The sequence below is a fragment of the Eretmochelys imbricata genome, chromosome 3 (genome assembly GCF_965152235.1).
Source record: "Eretmochelys imbricata isolate rEreImb1 chromosome 3, rEreImb1.hap1, whole genome shotgun sequence".
Lineage (NCBI taxonomy): Eukaryota > Metazoa > Chordata > Testudines > Cheloniidae > Eretmochelys > Eretmochelys imbricata.
The window spans coordinates 73,905,504-73,926,610 of record NC_135574.1 but is presented as its reverse complement, the minus strand read 5'-3'; the positions used below and the strand labels follow the sequence as shown (position 1 = coordinate 73,926,610).

General features: G+C 39.1%; 1 protein-coding gene across 1 annotated transcript in view; it reads left to right on the top strand.

Moving 5' to 3' along the window:
- Positions 1-21,107, top strand: part of MMS22L (MMS22 like, DNA repair protein) — a 141,277-nt gene that overhangs the window by 106,617 nt on the left and 13,553 nt on the right. The window contains exons 15-20 of the mRNA XM_077812836.1: positions 522-712; positions 4,442-4,592; positions 8,173-8,315; positions 9,110-9,252; positions 9,425-9,584; positions 12,096-12,265. Coding sequence (XP_077668962.1) covers positions 522-712; positions 4,442-4,592; positions 8,173-8,315; positions 9,110-9,252; positions 9,425-9,584; positions 12,096-12,265 — 958 coding nt within the window. The remainder of the gene's footprint in view (positions 1-521; positions 713-4,441; positions 4,593-8,172; positions 8,316-9,109; positions 9,253-9,424; positions 9,585-12,095; positions 12,266-21,107) is intronic.

Sequence of the window (21,107 nt, the reverse complement as noted above, 5' to 3'; positions counted from 1 at the left end):
TGTCTGCAATGCATCAGGAAAACATGCATCTTTTCTCTTATCTAACCACGCATCTACTGAGGTTTCACAAATTAAAAAGTCAACTTTAATACTAAGTCTTGCAATTAAGAAAAAGCATTTTTCATTATTTACTGTTTTTCTGTACACACCCATGCACTTACACTCTTACAGATAATTTTAAAAAAAAGAGTGCCTGGCTTTGGATTGTAAGCAAGACTCACTTGTCTTGCCAGCAGTTGCAAAATGCAAACGTTCTTTTTAAAGTGACCTGTTTCTCATTTTGATCTGACATATTAAAAAGCATATAATTAATGGTTGACATTAGTAATTAACATTAACTTTATGGTGCTTAATATGCCATCATTCATCCATCAAATAACCGGTATGCATAATGTCTTGCAAAAAGGTTTTAATTACACAAAATGATCCTTCAGTTCTCAGACTATGCAGTTTAAAGAAACTGTGAAAGAATCTGTTTTTTTCATTTATTGCATGTTAACGTTGTTTTTGTTTCTCCCTAGGAGTGTGCACGAACGTGTGATCCAGGGACCTCAGCTAGGGAACACGGGCCCAAACACACAACTTCCATTAGTGGCTAAAGAGCACCACCTTGCTGTTGCCAGTGCTCTCTGGAGAAATTTTTTTCCCTTCTTGAAGAGCCAAAGGATATCACAGACACTGCCTCCTCCACAGCTTGCAGATACAGCTGCAGGTCAGCACTGACGCTCCTTTTCTCTGTTGCCTCCTTTGCTATTTCCCTGAATGCAAACTTTTCTCCATTTTAAGGTTTTGGCATATTCCTGCTCATGTTTAGTAGCTCAAATCTACGCAAATGTAGAGACTAGGCTCTGTGATAATGGTGCTAAATATTTTGACAACAAAAAAAATGAAGTGCTGGCTCTGTCAATAGGATACAGATCTATAATACTGGAGTGGTTTGAATCTATAGGACTCTTTGATTTTTTGCATCATTGACAGCTTAAATTATATTTGTAATGTTTGCTGTAATCTAAATAAGGATAATGATTTATGGTTCATTACATTATACCTAAAATCTATTCTATAGCTTCACATGAAAGTTTTCTCTCATCTTGTTTTTTTCAGTATGCTAATGGTTTAACATAATTTACATTTTGGTATCATGTTTTGACATCTATGCAGATATTTTTTAAAAGGTAAATTTCATTATCACTTTTTGTAGCATTTTTACTTTCAGATGCATTCTGACATTACATTGGACTGTTCTGATCAGTCATTTTGTATTGGAAGCTGTTAGGTTGCTAGAATTTTACCTTGCAAATACCACTCCGAATCCAGACAGATGGATAGTGTGTCAGTGAATAGTAAGAATGCTGGATCAGATCCTTGGCTTCGGTGGAGCTACGCTGATTTGTGGCAGCTGAGGATCTGGCTCACTGCATTTGGATGCAGTATTATTTTTGCTGAAATGTTAATATAATACTATGTTTCAGTTTGACAGGGGGCTGATCTCTAGCTCTGAGGATGTACTGAATCTGAAAAGGCCAGATCGAAACGGAGTCTTTTTTTTTTTTTTTTCCCCCCTCATGATGTGAATTAAGAACTATGTTTATAAGCTCTCAGGGACTAGGTCAGTAACAGAAATGCTAAGAGACCCTTGAACTGGAGCAGTTCTGCAATAGTTAAGTGAGATAATGGTAATGAGAGAGACTCTTGTGAAAGGGTAATGCCACCACTGAGGCATTATAGAAAATGGCAATACAAAACCAAAGCAAGATCCATTCTCCTTCTATTTTCTTCTTCTTCATCTTCTTCATACAATGAAATAGTGAAAGAACCAACCTCTATTAGAAATCTGCTTAGAGTGTTGAGTATAGATACAATTGTGATCTGTGTTATGCACCGTTATAGGGGAGCAATGTGGAGGAATGCAACTTCTTACCCCACTGCGTGGGCTACTTGCATTGAAGGTTGCTACACAAGGGAGAGACAGAAGCCTCCACAGCACTGCTACTCCCCTTCCTATTCAAGTGGGTGGGGGGTGGACATCCAGGGACAGGAAGTGGCAGTTTTAACCATGTTGCCCCCTTCCCCTCTCTCTCAGAGTATACTGGTGTTGGAGTATCATTAAAACAACTAAATATCAAGGCCCCTAAAATGGAATCACCCCTCAAAAATGCATTCACAGGAAAATTTCTAACGAAGTTTCTTTGTAATGATTTACAAATAAATCTGAGCTCTGAATGAAGATATGTGGACATTAAAGAATCCAAATACTGACTTGTAACATTGAAATATAAAATGAAGAACTGTTAATGGTAAGATTAAAAGCTTTGATAGCTATATTTTAATGACTTGTAATTATGTGCAGAGAATGAGTACAGATAAGGTATCTCTTAAGCCAAGGTTTTGGTGGAATGAGTGTGGTTTTGCCAATTCTTCTTTTACATAGAATTTCTAATCTGCTTAAAATGTTATTGCCAGTAGAACAGAATCAACATGTTATGTTGGGAGATGTAAGAAATAGATATACAAACAAGTAATGATAAATAAAAACAGAGAAACAAAAAAGACACAGAGCAAGGTGACACAAAACAACATCACCCAGAAACTGCAAAACCAGCAGGAAAAATACCTAAGTTGGGTAACTGAAGCTTGCGCATGCGTAATATACTGGTTATCTAAAATCCATAAGGTTGATGTGCTAAAAGCCAATTGGATGAAGATTAATTGGTAGTTCTGTAGTGTAGAAATGTATAAAAGACAAAGCAAACATGGACCCACACTGGAGAAACACCAGACCAGAAACTGAGGAACAGGGCTGAAGGACCAGACCAAGGGATCAGAGGAGGCGACAAAGATCGTGGAAGGTGGAGGAACTTCCCAGTGTTCCAGAATGTGGCAACTTGGGCTGTTTACCAATTCTGTCTTGTCTGTTGTTATCTGGATGGCATAAATGTATGTCCAGACACTGAGTGATAATATTTCTTTCTGAAATGATATAAATAAAAGCAAAAATTGATTAAGCCTAAATTGGGTGGACTTGTGACTCAGTTTCCCAACTTTTACCCCCTGCACTGGCAAACATTGCTGAACCACCATGGTGGGGAAAGTAATCTGTGCTAAGTATGTACCTCTCAGGGTTGGCATGATTACTTCCTTCCCTGGGGTAAACGGATGAACTAAGCACCATATTTTGACTGTGGTTTACAAAAGGTCATTAGCTTATTTCTGGGGTGGCAAAACTACACACTGACCCTTACTGAGGACTTCTAGAAAGATCACAGACCTAGCCCTGTTCCATTAATTCAAATAGCTGCATTTGTATTGCTTCTGAGAATTGACTTATTATGTACTTCAGCTAGTCAAAAATCAGCTTCTGGATACATGTAGTTCAAAGTATACTGTTAATTTATTAATATGCCGGTTTCTGGGAAGCTGGGAGCTGGTGAGCACCTTACATTTTATCAAAAAATAAAGATCAGTCTTCCAAACCTCCTTTGCTGTTGCCGATTTCATTTACCCTAATAACATATCAGCATTCCATGATATGTCTCCTGCCTGCCTTGAAATGTATTTGTTATCCATAGCATAAAGAATGAGCTATGAGAATCATTTTTTTTTGTTAGTGTTGGATGTAGGTTTCATGGTGGTCCACCAGTATAAAGAGCATGGTTATGTCTCATTAAAAAATTCTGTATGGAGTGTTGTAATAGTTGTGTTGGTTCCAGGATATTAGAGACACAAGATGGGTGAGGTAATATCTTTTATTGAACCAGCTGCTGCTGGTGAGAGAAAAATTGTGACATCTAAATTGTAGCTTGAAAGTTTCTCTCTCTCACCAACAGCAGTTGGTCCAATAAAAGATATTACCTCACCAACTCTGCGTCTCTAAAAAAAATTCTGTGGCAGGTATTCATTTCTAGATCTGAAGATGTTGTCTTGGCCTACGTGGGATTGTTCATTGCACTGTTTACACTCCCTCCCTCTGCCCCCAAGGAACTCTCATTTTAAAAAGGTTTATTCTAAACATAGAAAGAAACAATTCTACAGATCCCTTACCTTTCAAAATATAGTTTAATCCTCCAAAGTTCATTCCTGGAGGAAGAAAGTGTTTTAAAAATTGTTATAGGACAAAAAATGTACTCGTGCATGAAAGGGGGAGGAAAAAGGAAATGTATTTTTAAACAGTGTGTATTTGATTGTATCAATCTGCCAAATTTTGGATCTTGTGTGTTGTCATGGATTGTAAGCCCCTCAGGATAGGGACTGCATCTTCATATGCATTTAAGCGGTGTCTAGCATGATGGGTTCCCAATCATGATTGTGGCCTGTGGGAGTGACAGAAACATACGTATTAAATAACAACTAACAGCAGACTCTGTTAGTAGAACAGGAATATATTTTAAATATTTTGAGAAACTTAACACTCTGCCCCTCCTTTTTCTCTGTTGAAAATCAGGTTTTACTCTGTTAGCTTTGGACATGCCCTGTACAGCTCCATCAGATCTCCAGCCACAGCCTGTTTTAGCAATGATGCAATCATTTGGATGGGACGATATGGTGTGTCCCCAGCTGGTATCACGATATCTCAGTCATCTAATACAAAACAGGTGAACAATTTAAACTCCTTGTTCTTTTGGATCCTTTCTAGCACACAAAATTCCCTCATTTGTTCATTGGTCTAAAAGAAAATGTTATTTTAAAAAGCAGTGCTTCCCTTCAAGTGATCTACTTTCTTTGTTATAGACCTTTTGCAATTCTCTAAGTTCTAGATTCCTTGAATTTATTATGGTTTTGTCCTCCTTTATTTTCTAAAGCTTTTTTCTTATGGCTTTGGATAATGAAAGTTGACAGGTAGACATTTAAATTGCTAAGTTAATTTTTCTTTCATGAAGCAAGTCGCTTTTTTTTCCAAATGGAAAAAGTGTTATCGCTAATTGGTATTGGAAAACTGGGATCTAGACAATAACTCTGTATCAATACTCTTCTGAAGGCCATTACACTGCAGCTAAATGAAATGCTTTGACCCACACAGTATTGTACTTTATTTAGTTGCATATTGACTATCCCTCCCCTTCTACTATTGTTACCATCCCTACCATTTAAGAGGTAAAGCAGTAGCACCCATAGCTGAATTTTAATATGTTGAATGTTATGACTTGGTAATTCCAACATCTATTTATCCCCTTTCATTCATGCTTAGAGATTTTAAGCTTGTCTTAATATTCCTCTGGACTTTTTATGATATTGCAACAGAGAAATAATTAAATATTTAGGTTTCTGTTATAACAAAAATATTTAGGGAGGGGTGCAGTATAGTATCAATAACATCCAAAATAATAATAAATACAAAATAATAAAACTGGACTTGTGGACCTTTTCATCTGGAAATCTCATACTAGTTTTCACACAGTACTAATGTCTGAGACCGTAAGAATGAGCATGTTGAGTAGAATCCTAAAATTTATTTAACAGATTTTTGCCCCAGTCCTACAAACATGAAATGAACATGCTTAAATGTATGGGTGTGGTAGTTCCATTGGCTTAAATGGGTCTGCATAAAGTTACGCATGTACATAAACACTCACTGAATCAGAGCCTTCATTCTGAGGGGAAGCGCATCTCTCTTTCGCTCTCCGCTCTGAGCTGTATCTGCTCTGGCCCAGAGTGCTGGCGGCACGGCGAACTGAGGTTGCGGGACAGAGGGAAAAGCAGGGGAGGGGCTGGGGGCTAGCCTTCCCAGCCTGGAGCTCAAGGGCAGGGCAGGATAGCCCCGCGGGCTGTAGTTTGCCCACTCTGATCTAGACCATTCCTGACAGGTGTTTGTTTAACCTGCTCTTAAAAATCTCCATGATGGAGATTCCACAACCTCCCTAGGCAGTTTATTCCAGTGCTTAACCACCTAACAGTTAAGCAGTTTTTCCTAATGTACAACTTAAACCACCCTTGCTGCAATTTAAGCCCATTGCTTCTTGTCCTATCCTCAGAGGTTAAGAAGAACAATTTTTCTCCCTCCTCCTTGTAACAACCTTTTATGTACTTGAAAACTGTTATCATGTCCCCTCTCTCTAATGAATACGAAGGTGTCCTTCTCCACACTCACACCCCCAGTTAATTTCCTTAACTTGAAGCAAATATGACAACTGGTCTCGTAGTAACTGCAGATGGCACAGCACCTACTCCCCAGTGCTATTGACATATGCAGAGGAGATGTTTTGTCCTGCAGCTAGGAGTTCCTGATGGAATTAAGCACTATTACACAGGCACATGTTGCTTGGGCAGACGAGTAGCAGGCACTCCTTAGATATATGAAAAAAGTCTGTGAGGCTGTGAACATCGCAGCACCAACTAGTGTGACTGAGCTCCTTGGTGAAGTTGGTCAGCGAGCCACTCACCCAACACCTACGTGGCATGATACCCGCTCATTAGTCAGGTGAATCTGCTTCATCCTCCGATAGAGTTGCCACAATGCCCCCTCTGTCTGCCTCCACAACAGGTACTTCTGGGGGAAATCTGCGCCAGTGTGCAATCCAGAATTTTTCAGAAATTAATGTTTTTTGTGCATAATTTCCTTTCCCCCACAGAAAGGGCTGCAATGCTGCTGGATGCCACTAGGGGCTGCTGGAGGCAGCAGAGCCCAGCTCACACTGCCCGGCGTATCATAGAATATCAAGGTTGGAAGGGACCTCATGAGGTCATCTAGTCCAACCCCTTGCTCAAAGCAGGGCCAATCCCCAATTTTTGCCCCAGATGCCTAAATGGCCCCCTCAAGGATTGAACTCACAACCCTGGGTTTAGCAGGCCAATGCTCAAACCACTGAGCTATCCCTCCCCTTCTGAGAGTTCCTAGCAGCTGCAGTTCCCTGCATGCTCTGAGGGAAGGAGACCGTGGTGTGCTGGACATTACACAAGCCTGGCTGGGACCCAGCAACAGGCTGTTTCTCCTTCTGGATCCATAGGCGGTAGGGGGATGGGTGTCTGGGCTGGGGGGGCACGGCTGGGTTCTGGAAAAGAGGGAGCTGGTGTCTGGGCTGGGGGGACTCGGCTGGTTTCTGGGAGGGAGGGGTGAGCGTCTGGACTCGGGGAGGATGGCTGGGTTCTGGGAGGTGGGAAGGGACAGAGAAACAGGAATTGGGTTGGCATAGGGGTTTCTTTAACTCTCTACTCCTGGGGGAATTTTTGTGGATGTCTGTATTGTTACAGACATATTTGCTGACAGGTGTTTTGACATAAATTACCAAAATAATTGAAACTGGTGTGATTATGCAGTGTTGCTTTGACAAATAATATTTGCAGAATTTTGTAGACTTTTAAAAATATTGTGTGCAGAGTTTTTAATTTTAGGCCGCAGAATTTTAAATTTTTGGCGCAGAATTCTCCCAGGAGTATACATTGCATCACACATTTAAATATTGTAAAATGGTGCCAATTTCATAGTACTTAAAGTATATATTCAATGTTCAAATTATGTTTGGTCTGACAGAATACTTTCAAGTGATATTGGGGGTCTATGTGGGACTTGGCTGCTGGAAATATCTGGGAAGTGTGCTACCATGGACAGTTAAAGTGCACCTGATTTTTCTTCTCTCTTACACTTTTCTGTACACCAGTATAGCTGTACTAGCTCTGATGTAATTAGTCCTGATTTGCTGTGGTGTAAACTAGGGGAGAATCTGGCCCTCTTTGTGTTTGTAGAGGAGGATAGTTCCTTTTATACTCCCTTGTTAATCACTTCACAGTCATTTGTGACACCTCTAGATTGCCTTAGTGAGGTTTTTCTCCTTAACTATTTTTGATTTGTCACAGTCTTATTTGCCGAAACAAATCACCTCTCATCCCTAGGCTTCTAAGTAGAGAGAGACCCTCATTGCTGGATTGAAAAATAACAAACTGTACAGATTTTCTGTACATCAGTTTTATGTCTTACATCTGACCTGTAAATTACATCACCACATATGGCACTAGTGAATTTAACACATCACCTGTATCTGGGCATCTGTAAACTCTGGGCAAAATTCTGTAGGTTGCATGTATTTAAAGGAATGCCAAGTTTGGCCCTCTCTCTGTGTTATGTTTGTATACAGTTATAAATGGGGTTGCTAAAAACATTCTCTATAAAACTAAAGTAAAATGAGGCTTTTTTCCAGCTCTTTATTTATTTCCTTTCCCCCCACCACTATATTTGTGCAGTGCATTGTCTGAAGCTTTTTCTGGTATGGGACATACATCCTATGAAGCCTTGTCAGTACGTTCTTGGTTTCGGTGCATTTTACAAATGTACATTGATCAGCCTAGTGGTACGTTGACCAGGACAGATGCTGAGCGAACAGTTGGTAAGTGTTCACATTTCCCTAGTGTTTGAATTGCTGTAACGATTCTATATAGCAAAAATGGCATATATTTTCAACTAATGACAAAATGTATTTTTGTTTGTATTTCTTTACTTTTACCTAATTACAAAATGTACTTCTTTACATGGCTTCTGCTATTTCTTGATGTTTTGCCTGTTCTATATATGACAAATTTGTCACAAACAAAGATAAAAGAGCTGTTTCCTTGGAAGCAAAGAACAAAAACTTGCTCCCAAGGAGACAAGCTATTTTTTCCTCCATGAAGAACTGCTCTGAAAAATGTGAAAATCTGAAGTAAATAACCAGGAATCATGCTGTGAACTCCCTAAAAAGAAAAACATCCAATTATGAATAATTCTTTCCCATTTTAGATTGGATATTTTGCTTTCTTGGCTGCTTCATCCTTATGTGCTGAATGATATTTATTCAGTCTTATTTAGAATACTGCACTTCTAATTATCCATAGAACAAATCTTCTAAAAGATATTGTTCATGTATATTCTGTAAATTTCTGGGAAGGCTAATGGTAGAGTGAAGGGCTTGGATTACTTCTAATACACATTACTCTCACCCAGTGTTGGATACTTGCCTAGTTTAGAAACAAGCCCTTTGTCTAGTAAGAAACCTTAACTTATGGAGTCTTCATATTTTAAACACGTTTGAATCGTGTTTGACTTCATGATTTTGTTAACAGATAAATAGAAAACTCAACCATATCTGGAGTTGACTAGCAAAGTATACTGCATTCTCAGTTATATTCCCTTTATAACAAACAGGGAAAGTTTATGTGGAGCAGCTGACTGAAATGACAAGGCTGGTTTTTAAACTCTCAGAAGTAGAAAACATCTTCTCAAAGGCACACTTTGATGACTCAATCTTCAAGCAAGACCCTAAGAATGCTCTTGTCCAATTCATTAAGGTACTGTACCTCTTATCATGGTTCTACAGGACAGTTATAATGTGCAATGTAAAACCAAAACTTGAATGTGCTTTTTTTAAAAAAGTATTTAGCCAAGCTTCAGGACAGTACTTAACAAAAACAAACAAAATCCAACAGAGTCTGGTCTATTTAACTTTTTTTGTGTTCTCAGGCTGTTGGTGTAACTTACAGTGGCCTTCAGACTGTAGCTGAGAAATCTGCCATGGTAACAAAGACTTTGGAATATCTAGGTGACGTGGTAAAATATGTAAAACCTTATTTGCAGAAGAAAGGACCCGCTGAAGGCCTGCAGCTCACTTACTCCATTATAGGTAATTATTTTGCAACCGTGCATCATCTTGTTTCATAATTCAGTAGCACAGGAAATAGTTTTGTGTAGGGAATGAGTAAAATATTGTGACTCAACCCAGCATGAATGAACAACTTTTTGTGTGGATTTTTTAATAATCTATTTTCCTGATGTTTAAAAGATTAAATATCGGAAAACTACTAAAAAGAAAAATTCCTTATTTTCTCTTTTATCTTTCTCACCTTTTTATCTTGATCCTCTGAAACAACAATATTTCTCTCCTCCAGAAAATAATCCTTCCTCTGTAGTTGTGCTGTGAATACTAACAAAGTTTAGCTTTTATTTGAAATCATGAGGTTTTAATATTTTTGTTCACTGAAAATCTTTACTGGAACTAAACAAGGGAAAATGCCCACAGAATGGAATTTTTATTAATCTGCAGTATCTTTGCTATAATGCTATGGTAGTGCATCTGACTATGTAAATTATCAATTAAATGAGCGTTACTTTGGCACTCTTCTCTTTGATCCTGTGTGCACATTATTAAAGGCCATATTCTGGGAGCCTTACCCACACTGAATAGTTCCTTACTCCTTGAGCATTGCCATTAAAACCAGTGGGACTGCTCAAAGAATAAAGTGGTACTACCTATGAATAAAGGTGCCAGAATCTGACCCAAGGCCTACCTACCTTTAAATAAAAGATGAAGAGGGTTGTGTGCACATGTATATGTGTAGCGAAAGCACCATCTTTAAAACAGTGGGCATTGTTTACTGAAGTAAGCAAAACTAACATTTGAGTAGCATGCTGAATGTATATCTGATTTAACAGATTTATTAATGGGTAAATGCTTTTATTTTCTGATTCCCAGATCTGTATATTCTGGTACATAAGCTATCAACCAAATGAGCTGTGTTAGGTATCCAGATGCCAGAACCTTTTTTATATAATAAAGTGACTAAAGGGTAATTTTTCCCTCTCTTTCCTTTCCCATAAGAAATGGTGATATTATCAGAATCTGAAATTGTACCACTAGATACAAAAAAATTGTCCTTTTCCTTTAGTAAAAAAGGAGTGAAATGGGAGTTATGGTTTTGTTCTGTCAGTTAAAGTAATCTCAGTCATTTCTTCACCTGCTGTGAGCTTGTAAAACTGCAGTCACACAGTAAGATGCTTTCCAGATAAATCTGGAAGCCTCTCAAGTATGGGCATTGTACGTGTCTCTAAACTGTATTACCGTATGCCACCAAATGCATAGTGTCCGTGATAATGGGCATAGAACTTTGGGTCAGGGTGATTATGCTTCTTCGAAATATTTGTGTATGGTAGTTGGAAGAAAATGGGGCACTAGACAGCATTATTAGAAATATTGCTAAGTGATCACTGTGTTTCATTATGATTGATCACTGTGTTTTCTTTCACTCCACAAGATGAATGTTGTTGTTCGTTGTTTTTAGAGATGGTAATGGGTTGACTTTTATACATTAATAACATCTTGTAAAAGCCTATTTTTGATGTCTTCCATTACTTATTCAGTCTTGAACGTATTTCCTTGGGATGCCCCTGTACTTTTGACCTAGGAAACCTTTTCTTGTTTATAATTGGATATACACTTAAATTGTGCTCAGTTGATGAGAACTACGTTGTATGGGCAAGAATCTGTTTTATTAGATTGTTTATATTAGTAGCACTGTACTTTGAGTAATAAAATGCTGCTGAGTATGCAGCCATTTCCTCAATAAAAACTGCACTTCAGCTTTAATAAAGCTGGATACCAAGGTATTTTTACAATAACACCCTTTTACAATCAGTAAGTAAGACACTAAAACTAAGGACAGGGAATTGTGCAAATCAGTACACAAAGGTGTTGAAAAGAGGTAAGAAGTGCTGCTCTTGTATAGCATGGAAGTTTTCAAACTATGGACCACCAGCAGTCTATAGAGAGGTATCTGGTAATGTGAAGCTAGCTTCCCCTTGTTTTCAGCTGGTAAATTGCATTAAGAGGAGCTAAAATATATATAAAATATTTTTCTAATATCGTTCTTCCCTGTAAACAATTTCCTTATTGCCATAGGGCTGTTATGCAGTTGTGAATGGAAGCGAAAGGCAATCTGTCTGTTGAAGATTTGAAAAAGTTTGAGAACCCATATTATGGCATGTGTGGGAGAGGCCACTGTAGTGTACAAATATGCCAAATATAGTAGTTAAATTGTGGAACGCTGATAGTACAGAGGTATAATAAGGTCGCCCCTTTTTAAGTTGTAGCCATTCCTTTTGCAAAACAACTTCACTGTAATTGAAATTACAACTTGTATGTTATCATGCCTTGAAATAATTTGGGACTTCCATTTTGCTGTCCTGTAAATGGACTTCCATTGTATCCAGGTTCACTAAGCAGGTTGGACTGTACTTGAAAATGAGGCAACTGGGTTGCTATGGTTACCCGGGGATCATGTAACAGTAGGTTGCTTTGAAATTTTTTTGCCTGCTTGTAATTTGTTTTTTGGGGTGTTTCTTGACTGTTCTTCAATAGGAGGCCTTGTAAAGTCCTGGGCACCAATACTGGCAACTTCGAAAGCACAACAGCTGTTGTTCCGCATCATAGATAGCTTGCTATTGCCGCTTGCTGTGTTTCAGCAAGACAAAGAGCTGCCTGCCGTTATGCTGTCTGCCATTCGGGAAAATCTTCCTCTGTATCTTCAGGTAAATATCTGAGTTGCTCTATCAGCGAGCAAACCACCTTCTGGAACAGCAGTGGAACAAAAATGGCTTTGATCTCATTTAACTCAAGCAGAAGCAGTAGCGTTTTTCCTGTTGGGGCGAGTGGGAGGGAAAAACGCCACCCCTCCCCAGTGGGTTCACCACTCCCCGAGGGGTGTGTAGCAGTGATGGAGGATGCATTCCAATATATGCCAGCCTGATCGTTGTGTAGAGAGAAGATTTAGCTGACCTATCACCAACACTGGCTTGTGAAATGAGACAGCAGATCAAATAAGCATAATGGATAAAAGGACACTAGTTGAGATTAGAAAGCAAACATGTATTTGAAAATATACCTTTATTAAATATACTTTAATAACACTCTAGTTTACTAAGGATTAGATATTTTAAATGTTTATTTTTCACTGTTTTTTATGTTTGTGTACTTTCTGAGAAGACCCTGTTGTTATCTCAGTAGTTTGATAGTGGATTTGGTCCAGTCATTTGTTCCAGTATTGGTTGTAGTCTGTTTCCTCCCTCCTTCCCCCCCCCCCCCCCCCCCCCCACGCACATTCTCATTTACTCTCAAAATGCTGTATGGTTTATTGGAAGTGCAGGAGGTTGTTTAAATTGGGGGTGAAGGAGAGAAAAGACCTATTTTTAAAATAATGAAATGTGCACATTATTTTCTGTAAAACCCTTTTTTATGGTTGCTCAAAATCTAAACTTTGAGCGTAAACTTCTTGCTACTGTCCTTAAAAGCAACCAAGTAATAAAAGGAAGTAATTAAATTCAGAGGTTGTGGTGACATTGTAGACGTCCCACAGCTTTCTTCCTTTATCCAAAAGTCATATTGAGATTGATGGCGTGTCATAGTAAAATTAATATCCCTATATAATGACCTAGCAGTATATGACTTAGTTGTTTGCTGGTTCGTGGGAACTTTGAGAAGCTGTCTACGCCTTGTCACCATCTGGAAGCTGATATTACTACACAATGTGGCTGCCTGCTTACTAAGTGGTATTTCATCCACAGAGTATATTACACTGGTGCTCTGTAGTCTGTGCTGAAAACCAATAGTCTTCTGGGTGTAGTCTTCAGATCATGGTTTTCTGTGAAGTTCTAGATGGTTTGGGTCCTGTCTCTCTGGCAGTGCTTAATTTGTGTCAGTGCTGAACCCCGGCACCTCTGGGCTTGATGCATCATGAATGCATCATTATGAATGTAAAAAAATTGCCAGATCCCCGGAACCTCTTTCATTACAAATCAAACAGTACTCTCTGGTTTCGCTCCCTGACACAGTCCTTATTGAGCTCCCCCTGCAGGACACTCACTACGCTGCTGGGTATGGACCTATCTGCTGGATCCGTGTGCTTTCGAGCACCCTGCCTTGAATCTGGTCAGGCTCCAGGCATTGTTTCTGCCCTCTAGCCTCACTCCTTGAGTGCTGACTTTCTGCTGGTACCCTTTTGTGAAAGTGGGACCCCACAATCCACTTGCCCTAGATCGTAAGACCAGTGCTGCCCCCGCCCCCTCCAATCTCCCCAATAGCTTCAGCACACCCTATTCCAGATCTCTACTAGTGGGTACTCTGGTTTAAAGTTTAGCCTTTCCGGAGCACATGACAATGACGCTTTGCAAAGCACACATGGTGTATTCATAGAGAGAGCCTATAGACTTACAGATCCATGCAAAAAACCTGCATTCAAAACCCTTCCCTCCTTTGCCCCCTCACCACTCCAAGATGTCTTTGGCTTTGTAGCCAGTCCCTTCAGAAGTCCCTGGACTTGACTCATCTGACTCAGTCTTCTCTCCCTGGTCATGCATTCTCCTTGCTGACTCATGCAAGCAAGCTTGAGCTGGTCTGACAGTCAAAAGATACCCTCCGAACCAGAAACCACATCTCTTTGTGTACGCAGCATCTGAGTTTTTAACTGCCAGTCCTAATGTCTGATTTTTTTGTTCTCCTTCCGGGGATTTTCCATTCCTCTGCAGACAATCTGAGGAAAACCAGTTTCCATAGGCTTCAGCCATCCCATTGCTCTAAGGTGCTCTTACTCTTGTGTCTATTCATGCTAATGACTCTCCATTGTTACTGGTCTGGGAGAGATGTGCCACCAGCACTGGTAACGGGTGGATGATTCCAAATACAATGACAGGTTTCAGAGTAGCAGCCGTGTTCATCTATCCTCAAAAAGAACAGGAGTACTTGTGGCATCTTAGAGACTAACACATTTATTTGAGTATAAGCTTTCATGGGCTACAGCCCACTTCATTGGATGCATAGAATGGAACAAGCATTTAAGCATTCTTAAAACTAGACTACCCACCTGCTGAAGTGAAAAAACAGATTGACAGAGCCAGAAGAGTACCCAGAAGTCACCTACTACAGGACAGGCCCAACAAAGAAAATAACAGAACGGCAGTAGGTGTCACATTCAGCCCCCAACTAAAACCTCTCCAGAGCATCATCAAAGATCTACAACCTATCCTGAAAAATGATCCCTCACTCTCACAGATCTTTGGAGACAGATCAGTCCTCGCTTACAGACAGCCCCCAACCTGAAGCAAATACTCTCCAGCAACCACACAACAAAAACACACAAAACAAAAACAGTTTCCACGGTATGCATCCGATGAAGTGAGCTGTAGCTCACGAAAGCTCATGCTCAAATAAATTGGTTAGTCTCTAAGGTGCCACAAGAACTCCGTTTCTTTTTGCGAATACAGACTAACACGGCTGTTACTCTGAAACAACAAAAACGCTAACCCAGGAACCTATCCTTGCAACAAAGTCCGATGCCAGTTCTGTCCACATATTTATTCAAGTGACACCATCATAGGACCTAATCACTTTAGCCACGCCATCATGGGCTCTTTCACCTGCACATCTACCAATGTGATATATGCCAGCAATGCCCCTCTGCCATGCACATTGGCCAAACCAGATAGTCTCTACGCAAAAGAATAAATGGACACACATCTGATGTCAGGAATCATAACATTCAAAAACTGGTAGGAGAACACTTCAACCTCTCTGGTCACTCAGTAACAGACTTAAAGGTGGCAATTTTGCAACAGAAAAACTTCAAAAACAGACTCCAAAGAAAAACTGCTGAGCTTGAATTAATATGCAAACTAGATACCATTAACTTGGGTTTGAATAGAGACTGGGAGTGGCTGGGTCATTACACATATTGAATCTATTTCCCCATGTTAAGAATCCTCACACCTTCTTGTCAACTGTCTAAATGGGCCATCTTGATTATCACTACAAAAGTTTTTTTGTCCTGCTGATAATAGCTCATCTTAATTAATTAATTAATTAGCCTCTTACAGTTGGTATGGCGACTTCCACCTTTTCATGTTCTCTGTATGTGTGTATATATATATCTTCTTATATGTTCCATTCTATGCATCCGATGAAGTGGGCTGTAGCCCACAAAAGCTTCTGCTCAAATAAATTTGTTAGTCTCTAAGGTGCCACAAATACTGTTCTTTTTCCAAATACGTTTCATAAAATCCACCAGAGTTCAGAAGTTTGTGTGTAGACAGATTTGCCAAACTATCGCACTCCCCATGTGATACTATTGCAGTTGCAATTGGCAAATTATTCAAGGCAACATGGTCCTGATTTTAAAAAGAAGGGGGCTAGCAACCTGGCTCTCTTCCTAAGGGGTCCTTAACTCTGGAACTTCCCTAACTTATAGTGGCAAAGCCCAGATCTTTTAGGGAATATGGCAGAGCTCCTCTCTCTCTCTCCCTCTCTCTGTCTCCCCCCCTCCTCCTTTTTTTCTTTTGATTTTCTGTGTCATGAGTACTTTGAGGGCTACAGCATGGATAGGTGTGGTTTATTAGTATCTCAGGTAAGTATTATTGTGGGCAGTTCCTTATGATCACTGAGATATGTTCTAACTACGCTAAAACCCCCAGACTGTAGATATGTTTTAAAGAGATGAAAGTAAATATCAGGTATATCTAGGGTGCCCATTGCATATGTCTGAATGCCATGTGCATAAATTAAGAACTCCATTAAGATTGGCCATAGAGTGTTATGTTGGTTTGTCTAATTACATTTACTGCATTTATTTTATTTAATTTTAGTTAGCTGCTTAAATAAATGTGAGCTAATGTTGTTGTTTTAGATATGTGCTTTGGTCTCAATAAAAAGGGATTTGGGGGCAAAAGCTCTCAAGTTTGTGCCAATCGTTCATCAGAGAAGGAGGTATGTTCACACTGATTTATTTCCTGAAACTGTCTGGAAGAAAAGATAGTTACCACTAGGTTTGGGTTCAGAAAACCCTAAGTAACATGTACACATCTCGAGGGGTTCCTGATACCCAGGGTCCATTCTCCACTACATTCAGGATAATTCCTGGAGATTTCTTAGTGTTCCCTAATTGATCCAGCCTTCTCAGGCTTGCTGAGGCCCTGGCATCACTTCACAATTTTAAACTGGTACTTTTTCTTGTCTTCAGAGGTGCTGAAGGGAGGTTGTTTCTTCTACCATTGTACAGACTGTTCTTAAGACAGCTGATGACCTAGGAAATGCTGTAGTTAAGAATTTGATAGGATTTGTTGTCGAAGTTGTGTGCAGAGTGGTTAAGTGTCAGACATTAGAAGGTGAGGCACCAAAAAAATGAATGGATGGCCATTTTAAAGTTTTTATGGAATTGTTTTTAATTGTGAGATGAGGCAAGGCATATAACATCCAACATTAGGCATTTTATTCCTTTGGAAACATCGTTGTGATCTGATTTTATGTATTAGCGAATTGCTGAAGTTTATTACGGGGAATCTGAAAATCGTTCTGATTGCTGATAAAATGGATTTAGAAAATGATTTGGAGGAGTGTTGGTATACATTTGCCAACAGTAATGAAGATAAGTGTTTGTGCACTAAAGCTATTATTTCCAAATTTAGTGGTATAAATGTCTTACAGAATATGATGTGTGTATGTGGAATGAATATGTATTATATATATAGGGGCCTATAGTATACTCTGTTCAAATTATCAGTATTATTTCTATTTAAATAAAGAAGTTGTAAGAGCTTGATCCTGAAAGGCACTATGCATGCGCAGCTCCTGTTGTCTTTAATGGAATTGAGCATGCTCAGCATCTCTCAAGGGACAGGCCTTCAAAGCCCTCATCTGTACTGTAGTGTGAAAGATCTGAACAAGTTCAGTACCGCATTTTTGTGAATTATAGCATGTGTTTAATAGGCACTGTACAACATTAACTGGTGAATAGATTTATTCCATCAGCAGGACTGACATGAAACGTTGTCATTAGACAGCTTGGGGTTTCTGCAGTGAATAGCACCAGCAGTCCCTACTAATAGGTCCTTCTCTCTTCATAGGTGATTGACAGATAGATGGATAAATCAGAAGAAAGAAGCATTTCCTGACAGAAAGAGTCACTGCTGTTAGTGCACACAGGAATCTATTGCCACTCTGCTTAAGTGAGGAGATGATGCTGGCATGCACTTCTCCTCAGGAGAATATTTTTTTCTTTCTTCAGAAGATGCCTGAAAAACATGGCAAAAGTGGAGAAAAATAAGGCAGCCTTTATCCACATTCTCTGTAATGCCTATCTGTTGTATAAAGAAGGTCTGTGTGTCTGAAATGGCTGAGGTCAAACCTCCAGTCCAAAACGCAGGCAGCTGCAGTCTAGCAATGTAGGTTCGTCCTCTCCTTCACACGAGAGGGCAGGTTCCCAGCTAACTTCTGACAGGATCTACCAAAAGAAGATAGTACCCCTCCTTGTATTTGCTTCCTTGGCCACTGGTGACATGAACATTTCTCCAAGTCACCTTACAGAGCTTTTGCTCAATCCACTTTGCCACTTAGGATATGGAGTTGGCAAAATACCTCAGTGAAGCCAAAGTCTCTGATGCTACTGCATCAACTCTCTATCTTGGCCTCCATGGAGATCTTGCCTTCTCTAAACACTATAAGAGCAAGAAGTACTCTTGGTCACCAAACAAAAAGCCCTATATTGCACAACAATTCTGACATGCCTTTGTGTGCAAAAAAGAAATCCAAGCTTCTCTCTCAGAAGGTTTGAGGAGGCAGAGGAAATTTATTCAGCATCCTCTTCAGAGTCTGATGACTCTTCTCTGAGGCACTTTAAAGAAGAGGACATGAGCCACCTAATGAGATCAGTGCCCAAGACTTGACTGAGGATTCTGCTACTACAGAGAAGTGTTTTTCCTGATGCTCACAAAAAGAAAGGTGTTTTCGCACTATTTCCAATCTAGAATAAAGGTCCGTGAGACAGAAGACCCGTGCAGGGGAAGTTTATCACCCATGAAGCGCTAAATTTCCTCTGCCAAAAAGCATATAATACCCTCCCCTAAGGAGAAAAATGGTCTGGGGGCCTTTCTAAAAATAGACTCCCATATTACTGGGTGATCTACAAAATCGTATATGTCTTTTGAAGAGGTAGCTTTATCTGATCCATCAGACAGGAAAATGGAAGCATCTTTAGAAAGGTATTTGATTCAGGAATGAAAGGCTTCAGCACAATTCTAAATAAATCTTTTGTCACCAGAGTTTTTTGTTTGGGTGTCAAGATAGATAGCTCTATAAAATAATTAAAGAAAAATGAAAAGTAACTTAAATCGTATTATTTTGGCTACTGATGACCTAGAATCAGGGATGCTACTTCAACTTTGTCAACTTTTTTGTTAAATTTTTAGCCAGTGGAGTATGTGTCTGTATTTCAGAACAAACAATCACTTTTGTCCCTGTTATTCAGTGAAGGCACACTTTTTGGTATGGTCTTTGTTAGGATGGCTACTTTTAGGAGCAGAATTACCCATTTCCTAAGAATAAGAAAACACACTATCAGCCAAGTGGATTATTTCTGTCTTTTCACCTGGCTCTGAGAATTTGCCTTGTTTCTCTCAAGCTCTAATCCTTTAATAATAATGTTGTTGTTGTTAATAATATTATTTCTTTAACCTGTGGAAAGGAGAAGTTGTAAACAAGTGTATCCTATACTCCCAAGTTATGTGGTGTTCTTCCTGTCCCTCAGCTCAGCTAGATGAATGTCTTTTCTCTCCTGTTTCTAGTGTTGAAGCATTCAGGAGACTTGAGAGTAGTCTTAGATTGCAGGTAGCTGTGCTAGTTTTTGGAATAAAGGAAATTCAATATGGAATCCCTTAAGTCTTATTAACAGCTGTGCCACAAGAAGCAATCTTCCATGTACATCTAGTGCAGCATCTCATCAGAAGATACAAGATACAAGACCATAATAAATAAGTTTCAATAACAACCTGCATGTATTTCACATAAGACACACTTAAAACATTCTTTCAGTGGTGTTTGGGTTATCCTCAGGCAACATCTGTCTGTCAGACAGGTCCTTAAGCTCCTTGGTTCTTGAGTTTCTGGATTTCTCTCTTCCCTGACAATGGAACCAAAACATCTGTTCTCCAGAAAAATAACTCTCAATTCCAGAAAATGTCAAGAAGCCTCCCAACTTGTTTGATCAACGTATTAGTGTGTGAATTCCAAGGAAGTTTCTTTTTCTGGTTTCTGAGTGCACTCTCCATTATGACACTTTGTGACAGGAATAGGGCTTCTTTTTTTCCCCTCTGACTCATCCTTCTTCCTGTCAGTCACCAGTGAAGGGAGGAGGACCTATTGGGATGGACCTACTCTCACAGAAACCTATTATACAGGTAGGGGATTTTTTTTTTCCACAGCTACATGTATACATTAATTTAACTAAAGACATTATTCAGCTCACTCATTGGGCAGACATTTGCTGCCTAGTTTATTCACTGTGTTTTACAATGGATTTTGCTTTTTTGAGTTGGTAATGTTGTAACCAAAAACAATCAGGCTCTACATTGCTACAATTTGTTTTACATATCTCTAATGATTTTTCACCTTACTCTGTAAAATAAACCACCACTAGGAAAGAGGCAGCAAGAAAAGAAGCAATAATGAATTATTGCATAGTCTCTTGACACCACAATCATGAGCTCCTTTAGGGAGCTAACTTTATTCTGATAGTTGCCACTGGAATGACTCTTAATTTCTTTTTTCTGCTTTTAATTTGTGTGTGTGTATTTTACATCCAAAATTAGAGCTAGTCTAATTTTTCTTTGGAAAAGAAATGGTCTTTTTCAAAAATTAAACATTTTCACCAAAAGTTGTTACATTGAAATTTTTCATTTTTTGTATTAAAAAATAATAATCAAGACATCATCTACCATTTTTTTGTCTTGGGTTTTGGTAAATAATATTTCAATAAGTTTTGTTTAAACTCAATTTTAAAAAAATAAGTGAAACTCTTTGAAATAAAAACAACTTTGAAATTTCAACATTTTTCAGTTTTTACTATCTGTGACCAGCTGTCTGCAAAATTTAGAATATAAAATCATATTTGAAGAATATGGTGTGCCAAAAATAACATAGAGCAGATTTTGGAAGCTGAAAAATATTAAAACTCATCAAGACTATGGACCAGGTCACTGCTGCTGTGAATTTGGCTCTACACCTATATAAATTTGGGTTGTATACAATATTTTCTTCATTCCCACATATGCCTCTGCTGATGATATAATTTTAGAAGTCAAATTTATAGCTAACTTATTGCCAGGACAACGTGAAATTGATGTGATCCTGGTCAGTTTCAGTCTGCATCTCCTTGAGTTGCTATAAGATACAGGTACACCTTGTATAAAACTGTTATAGAATCAGCACGATCACTTGGGTAGAACAACAGATAAGGAAAAACACCTTTGCAGCCCTATTTCATCAACCTGAGTTCCCCCAGTAGGAGAAAATGACCAGTTCCTTCCTTGTGTAGAATGCATCACCAGCTAGGAT